A 10,716-nucleotide genomic window follows, 5' to 3' on the forward strand; every position below is an offset into this window, starting at 1 on the left:
TTACCAGGGTTTGTGGTTAATCTATTAAAAGCCTGTCATTTAATCTTCTATTTTTATCCAGAAAGCTGATAAGACATAATTGTCTCAGAAGGAAAGGAAGGGGATAAATGTAGGGATGGAAGGGAGGGAAGGGGATAAATGAAGGGTTATATTGATGAGGCAGGCAGCACACACCCTCTGTTAGCTCTGTCACAGTGTCACAGACACCATATGTTCTCCTCTTGCTCTGGAGACCCTGGGAGCAGAGCGGCTCTCACTGGAGGCCCTGGGAGCAGAGCGGCTCTCACTGGAGGCCCTGGGAGCAGAGCGGCCCTCTCTGGAGACCCTGGGAGCAGAGCGGCCCTCTCTGGAGACCCTGGGAGCAGAGCGGCCCTCTCTGGAGACCCTGGGAGCAGAGCGGCCCTCTCTGGAGACCCTGGGAGCAGAGCGGCCCTCTCTGGAGACCCTGGGAGAAGAGCGGCCCTCTCTGGAGACCCTGGGAGAAGAGCGGCCCTCACTGTAATGTCTCTGGAGACCCTGGGAGCATAGCGGCCCTCACTGGAGACCCTGGGAGCAGAGCGGCCCTCACTGTAATGTCTCGACCCTGGGAGCAGAGCGGCCCTCACTGTAATGTCTCGACCCTGGGAGCAGAGCGGCCCTCTCTGGAGACCCTGGGAGCAGAGCGGCCCTCTCTGGAGACCCTGGGAGCAGAGCGGCCCTCTCTGGAGACCCTGGGAGCAGAGCGGCCCTCTCTGGAGACCCTGGGAGCAGAGCGGCCCTCTCTGGAGACCCTGGGAGCAGAGTGGCCCTCAGTATAATATCCTGTTTCAGTCAGAGATACTTTTGAACTAGCTGTGCCTCTTATACTGTAGTAGTAGTATCATTGTTTCTGATGACATCTCTACATTGCCTATATTTATTCAAACAAAATGTATTTCTAGAATTTCTAGAATGTTTAAATGTGTGTACTGTATTGTAGGTCATCTGTACGTCTAGTTTCCTATTTCTATAGCTCATTCTGCTTGGATGGGATCTTTTTGGAATTGTAGAAAGTTGAAAAGCTGAGTAGATTCCATATTGATGTCTAGAAGGAATTGTAATGGTGACAATAACACAACATTTCTAACAGATCGTTATCTCTCATTAATTCACTGCATTCGAAAGTATTCAGACCCCCTGACTTTTTCCCACATTTTGTTACGCTACAGCCTTACATTTTGTCCCCTCGTCAATCTACACACACTACCCCGTAGTGACATCACAAGACCCCGTAGTGACATCACAAGACCCCGTAGTGACATCACAAGACCCCGTAGTGACATCACAAGACCCCGTAGTGACAAAGCAAAACAGGTTTGTAGAATTCTTTGCAGGAAAACTAAATTAAATATCACATTTACATAAGTATTCAGGCCTTTTACTCAGTACTTTGTTGAAACACCTTTGCCAGTGATTACAGCATCGAGTCTTCTTGGGTATGACGCTACAAGCTTGGCACACCTGTATTTGGGGAGTTTCTCCCATTCTTCTCTGCAGATCCTCTCAAGTTCTGTCAGGTTGGATGGTGAGCGTTGCTGCACAGATATGTTCATGTCTCTCCAGAGATATTTGATCAGGTATCTAGTCTGGGATCTGGCTGGGCCAGCAAACATAAAAAAAAAAAAACTGTTTCGCTTTGTCATTACGGGGTTCCTGTGTGAAGGTTGATGAGGATTTAGTTTTTTTTTACATTTAACATAACGAAATGTGTAAAAAGTCCATGGTTTTGAATACCTCCCCAAATGCTCTGTACATTAAGGTCCGTTGGTGGAATGAGGTCGTCATTTTAACAACGTCTGTGTGTGTGTCTGTGTTACAACAGGGTCGGACTTCATCAAGACGTCAACAGGGAAGGAGTCTGTCAACGCTACCTACCCTGTCGCCATAGTGATGGTCAGAGCCATCCGGGACTACTTCCTGAAGACTGGACATAAGGTATGGCTCTTAGTGTGTGTGTGTGTGTGTCCGTTCAGTCAAGTTGAATTAAGTCAGTTGTAATCAATGCCGTTCAACATCAGATACAGTGGGGCAAAACAAGTATTTAGTCAGCCACCAATTGTGCAAGTTCTCCCACTTAAAAAGATGAGCGAGGCCTGTAATTTTCATAATTTAATGAATTTATTTGCAAATTATGGTGGAAAATAAGTATTTGGTCAATAACAAAAGTTAATCTCAATCCTTTGTTGGCAATGACAGAGGTCAAACGTTTTCTGTAAGTCTTCACAAGGTTTTCACACACTGTTGCTGGTATTTTGGCCCATTCCTCCATGCAGATCTCCTCTAGAGCAGTGACGTTTTGTGGCTGTTGCTGGGCAATACGGACTTTCAACTCCCTCCGAAGATTTTCTATGGGGTTGAGATCTGGAGACTGGCTAGGCCACTCCAGGACCTTGAAATGCTTCTTACGAAGCCACTCCTTCGTTGCCCGGGCGGTGTGTTTGGGATCATTGTCATGCTGAAAGACCCAGCCACGTTTCATCTTCAATGCCCTTGCTGATGGAAGGAGGTTTTCACTCAAAATCTCACGATACATGGCCCAATTCATTCTTTCTTTCCTTTACACAAATCAAATCAAATCAAATGTATTTATATAGCCCTTCGTACATCAGCTGATATCTCAAAGTGTTGTACAGAAACCCAGCCTAAAACCCCAAACAGCAAGCAATGCAGGTGTAGAAGCACGGATCAGTCGTCCTGGTCCCTTGCAGAAAAACAGCCCCAAAGCATGATGTTTCCACCCCCATGCTTCACAGTAGGTATGGTGTTCTTTGGATGTAACTCGGCATTCAGTTTTTACCAAAAAGTTATATTTTGGTTTCATCTGACCACATGACATTCTCCCAATCTTCTTCTGGATCATCCAAATGCTCTCTAGCAAACTTCAGACGGCCTGGACATGTACTGGCTTAAGCAGGGGGACACGTCTGGCACTGCAGGATTTGAGTCCCTGGCGGCGTAGTGTGTTACTGATGGTAGGCTTTGTTACTTTGGTCCCAGCTCTCTGCAGGTCATTCACTAGGTCCCCCCGTGTGGTTCTGGGATTTTTGCTCACCGTTCTTGTGATCATTTTGACCCAACGGGGTGAGATCTTGCGTGGAGCCCCAGACCGAGGGAGATTATCAGTGGTCTTGTATGTCTTCCATTTCCTAATAATTGCTCCCACAGTTGATTTCTTCAAACCAAGCTGCTTACCTATTGCAGATTCAGTCTTCCCAGCCTGGTGCAGGTCTACAATGTTGTTTCTGGTGTCCTTTGACAGCTCTTTGGTCTTGGCCATAGTGGAGTTTAGAGTGTGACTGTTTGAGGTTGTGGACAGGTGTCTTTTATACAGAGCCAGAAATCTTGTTTGCTTGTTTGTAGGTGACCAAATACTTATTTTCCACCATAATTTGCAAATAAATTCATAAAAAATCCTACAATTTGATATTCTGGATTTTTTTTCTTCTCATTTTGTCTGTCATAGTTGAAGTGTATCTATGATGAAAATTACAGGCCTCTCTCATCTTTTTAAGTGGGAGAACTTGCACAATTGGTGGCTGACTAAATACTTATTTTGCCCCACTGTATATGTAGTTACCTAAAAATCGATTGAAATGAACAATGTTCCCTGTTGAATGGCCCTCCGTGAAGTTGTATGGTCGCCTCTCTGACATACAGCCGTCGTTCCTGTTTCCTGTGACTCGTACACCCCACTAGGTTGGATTTAAGCCTGCTGGTGGGATCCGTACAGCCAAGGAGTCGTTGGTGTGGCTGACTCTGATGAAGGAAGAGCTGGGAGACGAGTGGCTGAGCCCTCGCCTCTTTAGACTGGGGGCTAGTAGCCTGCTGGCTGACATAGAGAGACAGGTACACACACACACACCTTCCAACACACGTCCCATTACGTGACCGATTAGTGCTGAGCCCTCGCCTCTTTAGACTGGGGGCTAGTAGCCTGCTGGCTGACATAGAGAGACAGGTACACACACACACACACACACATCTTCCAACACACACACACACTCCTTCCAACACACGTCCCATAATGTAACCGATTTAGTGCTGAGCCCTCGTGTCTTTAGACTGGGGGCTAGTAGCTTGCTGGCTGACATAGAGAGACAGGTATATACACACACACACACACACACGCTCCTTCCAACACACGTCCCATAATGTGACCGATTAGTGCTGAGCCCTCGCCTCTTTAGACTGGGGGCTAGTAGCCTGCTGGCTGACATAGAGAGACAGGTATATACACACACACACACACACTCACCTTCCAACACACGTCCCATAACGTGACCGATTTAGTGCTGAGAGTGGAAAGGCTTGGTACTGTAGGACACCATAATGGTTTAGTTTGTCTATTAGTCATGACCTTTAACCTTATACATGTCAGTGTTCTCCTAATAACAATGGGGTCACAACGGGGTCACAACGGGGTCACAACAGGGTCACAACGGGGTAACAACAGGGTCACAACGGGGTCACAACGGGGTCATATTTAAATGATTTACCTGTCATCCTCTTTCATCTTCTGTTTTTACTTCCTGTTTCTCTCTTCTTCTCTTTTTCTCCTCCAGATCTACCATCACGTGACTGGTCGCTACGCAGCCTATCACCAGATGCCCATGGCCTGAAACCACGGTTACCATTTCCAAAGTGACCAATCCGAAACCTCACCCGAACCAGCCTATCGCTGTGCAGAATTCTTACAGGTTTCGTGGAAGATATCTCTGTTGCTGGACTTGTCAGGAATGTGTTAATTTGAGATGATGATTACTGTGTACAGTACTACTGGTATATCTGTCATTTTACTGTGTACAGTACTACTGGTATATCTGCCATTTTACTGTGTACAGTACTACTGGTATATCTGACATTTTACTGTGTACCAGACATACAGTACTACTGGTATATCTGCCATTTTACTGTGTACAGTACTACTGGTATATCTGCCATTTTACTGTGTACAGTACTACTGGTATATCTGATATTTTACTGTGTACAGTACTACTGGTATATCTGATATTTTACTGTGTACAGTACTACTGGTATATCTGCCATTTTACTGTGTACAGTACTACTGGTATATCTGACATTTTACTGTGTACCAGACATACAGTACTTCTGGTACATCTGCCATTTTACTGTGTACAGTACTACTAATATATCTGACATTTTACTGTGTACAGTACTACTGGTATATCTGATATTTTACTGTGTACAGTACTACTAGTATATCTGATATTTTACTGTGTACAGTACTACTAGTATATCTGACATTTTACTGTGTACCAGACATACAGTACTTCTGGTATATCTGCCATTTTACTGTGTACAGTACTACTGGTATATCTGATATTTTACTGTGTACAGTACTACTGGTATATCTGATATTTTACTGTGTACAGTACTACTGGTATATCGGCCATTTTACTGTGTACAGTACTACTGGTATATCTGACATTTTACTGTGTACAGTACTACTGGTATATCTGTCATTTTACTGTGTACAGTACCACTGGTATATCTAATATTTTACTGTGTACAGTACTACTGGTATATCTGTCATTTTACTGTGTACAGTACTACTGGTATATCTGACATTTTACTGTGTACCAGACATACAGTACTACTAGTATATCTGACATTTTACTGTGTACAGTACTACTGGTATATGTCATTTTACTGTGTACAGTACTACTGGTATATGTCATTTTACTGTGTACCAGACATACAGTACTTCTGGTACATCTGCCTCTTTGTGCCTTGAGACAGATGGCCAGTATGGTTTCATCTAGTCCCCATCCAAACAATGTGAAACTATGACGCTGTATGAATTGAGTGTTGATGAGTCCGTCTTAATGAACCATTTTTAAATTGTGGTTGTTTTGAGAGTACTATATTATAGACGATATAAAACTCTTTAATTCAGTATTTCTATTGCCGTTGTCGTTGGTAATGAAAGATTGCCACCCATTCTAATCATGTCTGTCTGGACATTTTGTTGAGAGATGTTGGAGTGTGATTAAAGAACATCAGACATTATGGATTGTTATTCACATGAGATGAAGTCAGGAAAACGTATTGTGCATTAGGTTCTGACAAAATGGAGATTGGTCTTTGGAGCTCTGGCCAACAGCTCTGACCTACAGCTCTGACCTACAGCTCTGACCAACAGCCCTGACCAACAGCTCTGGCCTACAGCTCTGACCAACACCTCTGGCCTACAGCTCTGACCAACAGCTCTGACCAACAGCTCTGACCAACAGCTCTGACCAACAGCTCTGACCTACAGCTCTGACCTACAGCTCTGATTAATAGCTCTGATTAACAGCTCTGACCAACAGCTAAAGCAGAATAACTATGTAGATTATCATGACCAATAGGAGACAGTCTAAAGCAGAATAACTATGTAGATTATCATCACCAATAGGAGACAGTCTAAAGCAGAATAACTATGTAGATTATCATGACCAATAGGAGACAGTCTAAAGCAGTACTTGAATGATAGTGTGCCGGGCGATGTAAAACTCACTCGCCCGTTGTCAGACTCTACCGTTCCTGATACACCAGAACGTTCTGCTGCCCAGAGGTGGAATAGGGAGTCTGCCTAGAACGTTCTACTGCCCATAGGTGGAACAGGTAGTCTGCCTAGAATGTTCTACTGCCCATAGGTGGAACAGGTAGTCTGCCAGAACGTTCTGCTTCCCAGAGGTGGAACAGGTAGTCTGCCTACTTGCGTGATCATTGAGAAGTGAAATAGCAGTTAGTCGGGTCTGTTTGTAGTTGAACACAGATTGTGTTTCTGCCCCGTTGTGGGGACTTACATGCAGCTATCTAGGCAGCATATCGAGCGACTGCAGACGGAGACGTTTTTTTTTTTACAGCCTTCGATATATACTTTTTGGGGGATACGCTCGTTGCTCGTTCACATCACAGCAGGGTTTATTTATTTCAACTGTTCAGAAATAGGAGAACGACGGGCTACGTCGCTATGGTTCAGAAGAAGGTAAAGAGAGAAGCGTGAAGGGGAGGGTGAGCAGACGCCACGTGTATAAAATAACCAGCTGAACGTAATGCGGATCCGAGGCTTTGAGACAGAGGTTTCCGATGAGGCGCGGCAGGGGGGCAAACTCTCCTTATCGGCAGCCAGGGCCTGTTGGGATGAGTCTCTGTAGCCAGGGCCTGTTGGGATGAGTCTCTGTAGCCAGGGCCTGTTGGGATGAGTCTCTGTAGCCAGGGCCTGTTGGGATGAATCTCTGTGTCTAGCCAGGGCCTGTTGGGATGAATCTCTGTAGCCAGGGCCTGTTGGGATGAGTCTCTGTATCTCCAGCCAGGGCCTGTTGGGATGAGTCTCTGTAGCCAGGGCCTGTTGGGATGAGTCTCTGTATCTCCAGCCAGGGCCTGTTGGGATGAGTCTCTGTAGCCAGGGCCTGTTGGGATGAGTCTCTGTAGCCAGGGCCTGTTGGGATGAGTCTCTGTAGCCAGGGCCTGTTGGGATGAGTCTCTGTAGCCAGGGCCTGTTGGGATGAGTCTCTGTATCTCCAGCCAGGGCCTGTTGGGATGAGTCTCTGTATCTCCAGCCAGGGCCTGTTGGGATGAGTCTCTGTAGCCAGGGCCTGTTGGGATGAGTCTCTGTAGCCAGGGCCTGTTGGGATGAGTCTCTGTAGCCAGGGCCTGTTGGGATGAGTCTCTGTAGCCAGGGCCTGTTGGGATGAGTCTCTGTAGCCAGGGCCTGTTGGGATGAGTCTCTGTAGCCAGGGCCTGTTGGGATGAGTCTCTGTATCTCCAGCCAGGGCCTGTTGTGATGAATCTCCGTATCTGTAGCCAGGGCCTGTTGGGATGAGTCTCTGTAGCCAGGGCCTGTTGGGATGAGTCTCTGTATCTCCAGCCAGGGCCTGTTGGGATGAGTCTCTGTAGCCAGGGCCTGTTGGGATGAATCTCTGTATCTCCAGCCAGGGCCTGTTGTGATGAATCTCCGTATCTGTAGCCAGGGCCTGTTGTGATGAATCTCTGTTGTGATGAATCTCTGTATCTCTAGCCAGGGCCTGTTGTGATGAATCTCTGTTGTGATTAATCTCTGTATGTCCAGCCAGGGCCTGTTATGATGACTCTCTGTATGTCCAGCCAGGGCCTGTTGTGATGAATCTCTGTATCTCCAGCCAGGGCCTGTTGTGATGAATCTCTGTATCTCCAGCCAGGGCCTGTTGTGATGAATCTCTGTATGTCCAGCCAGGGCCTGTTGTGATGAATCTCTGTATGTCCAGCCAGGGCCTGTTATGATGAATCTCTGTATGTCCAGCCAGGGCCTGTTATGATGAATCTCTGTATCTTCAGCCAGGGCCTGTTGTGATGAAGGATGAGGGAAAAATGCAATTGGTGGATGATATCCATTTTTACATGTTTTGATCAACAACAACAAAAAGATTGATAAAGTGGCAGACATTAATTCCAGGTTAACTATATATGAAGACAGGCCGGGATCTTTTAGTCTCAGACATGCAGCTCTGGCCAAGGACAAGGCTACGTGGTTAGAGTGATGAAGAGGAGGACAAGGCTAGGTGGTTAGGTATATGAGTTAGAGGGATGAAGAGGAGAACATTAGTTACAGGTTTAAAGTTTACAACTCTATATGATGAGAGAGCTCTGGTTCTCCTTGTAGATTGTCATCCATGCTAACGCTAAGTACATGACAGTTAGCATGATAAAGTAGCCATGTGTCTGCTCCTCTCCTCCTCCCCAAGCCTGATGCAGCGATAGGTATGTGAGGTGGAATCAGCTCTCCTCTGGAAGACAGAAGGTTGGTTCTCCTTTTAGCCCTTGCCAGAGCTTGGCTAGATATGAGTTATAATAAACCATGCAGCACTAGACTAGATATGAGTTATAATAAACCATGCAGCACTAGACTAGATATGAGTTAGAAGCCATGCAGCACTAGACTAGATATGAGTTATAATAAACCATGCAGCACTAGACTAGATATGAGTTATAATAAACCATGCAGCACTAGACTAGATATGAGTTATAATAAACCATGCAGCACTAGACTAGATATGAGTTATAATAAACCATGCAGCACTAGACTAGATATGAGTTATAATAAACCATGCAGCACTAGACTAGATATGAGTTAGAAGCCATGCAGCACTAGACTAGATATGAGTTATAATAAACCATGCAGCACTAGACTAGATATGAGTTATAATAAACCATGCAGCACTAGACTAGATATGAGTTATAATAAACCATGCAGCACTAGACTAGATATGAGTTATAATAAACCATGCAGCACTAGACTAGATATGAGTTAGAAGCCATGCAGCACTAGACTAGATATGAGTTAGAAGCCATGCAGAACTAGACTAGATATGAGTTATAATAAACCATGCAGCACTAGACTAGATATGAGTTATAATAAACCATGCAGCACTAGACTAGATATGAGTTATAATAAACCATGCAGCACTAGACTAGATATGAGTTAGAAGCCATGCAGAACTAGACTAGATATGAGTTAGAAGCCATGCAGCACTAGACTAGATATGAGTTATAATAAACCATGCAGCACTAGACTAGATATGAGTTATAATAAACCATGCAGCACTAGACTAGATATGAGTTAGAAGCCATGCAGAACTAGACTAGATATGAGTTAGAAGCCATGCAGCACTAGACTAGATATGAGTTATAATAAACCATGCAGCACTAGACTAGATATGAGTTAGAAGCCATGCAGAACTAGACTAGATATGAGTTAGAAGCCATGCAGCACTAGACTAGATATGAGTTAGAAGCCATGCAGAACTAGACTAGATATGAGTTAGAAGCCATGCAGCACTAGACTAGATATGAGTTAGAAGCCATGCAGAACTAGACTAGATATGAGTTAGAAGCCATGCAGCACTAGACTAGATATGAGTTATAATAAACCATGCAGCACTAGACTAGATATGAGTTATAATAAACCATGCAGCACTAGACTAGATATGAGTTAGAAGCCATGCAGCACTAGACTAGATATGAGTTATAATAAACCATGCAGCACTAGACTAGATATGAGTTATAATAAACCATGCAGCACTAGACTAGATATGAGTTATAATAAACCATGCAGCACTAGACTAGATATGAGTTATAATAAACCATGCAGCACTAGACTAGATATGAGTTATAATAAACCATGCAGCACTAGACTAGATATGAGTTATAATAAACCATGCAGCACTAGACTAGATATGAGTTAGAAGCCATGCAGCACTAGACTAGATATGAGTTATAATAAACCATGCAGCACTAGACTAGATATGAGTTATAATAAACCATGCAGCACTAGACTAGATATGAGTTATAATAAACCATGCAGCACTAGACTAGATATGAGTTATAATAAACCATGCAGCACTAGACTAGATATGAGTTAGAAGCCATGCAGCACTAGACTAGATATGAGTTAGAAGCCATGCAGAACTAGACTAGATATGAGTTATAATAAACCATGCAGCACTAGACTAGATATGAGTTATAATAAACCATGCAGCACTAGACTAGATATGAGTTATAATAAACCATGCAGCACTAGACTAGATATGAGTTATAATAAACCATGCAGCACTAGACTAGATATGAGTTAGAAGCCATGCAGAACTAGACTAGATATGAGTTAGAAGCCATGCAGCACTAGACTAGATATGAGTTATAATAAACCATGCAGCA

The 10,716-nt window shown here is 44.3% G+C and overlaps 1 protein-coding gene across 1 annotated transcript in view; it reads left to right on the forward strand.

Moving 5' to 3' along the window:
* LOC116371865 (deoxyribose-phosphate aldolase-like) overlaps nucleotides 1-6,048 on the forward strand; it is a gene marked incomplete at its 5' end in the record, with an annotated part of 14,813 nt that extends 8,765 nt beyond the window's left edge. The window contains 3 exons of the mRNA XM_031820954.1: nucleotides 1,841-1,953; nucleotides 3,715-3,864; nucleotides 4,581-6,048. Coding sequence (XP_031676814.1) covers nucleotides 1,841-1,953; nucleotides 3,715-3,864; nucleotides 4,581-4,637 — 320 coding nt within the window. The remainder of the gene's footprint in view (nucleotides 1-1,840; nucleotides 1,954-3,714; nucleotides 3,865-4,580) is intronic.
* Between the last annotated feature and the right edge of the window lie 4,668 nt (nucleotides 6,049-10,716).

Source organism: Oncorhynchus kisutch, unplaced genomic scaffold, assembly GCF_002021735.2.
Source record: "Oncorhynchus kisutch isolate 150728-3 unplaced genomic scaffold, Okis_V2 scaffold3793, whole genome shotgun sequence".
Taxonomy (NCBI): domain Eukaryota; kingdom Metazoa; phylum Chordata; class Actinopteri; order Salmoniformes; family Salmonidae; genus Oncorhynchus; species Oncorhynchus kisutch.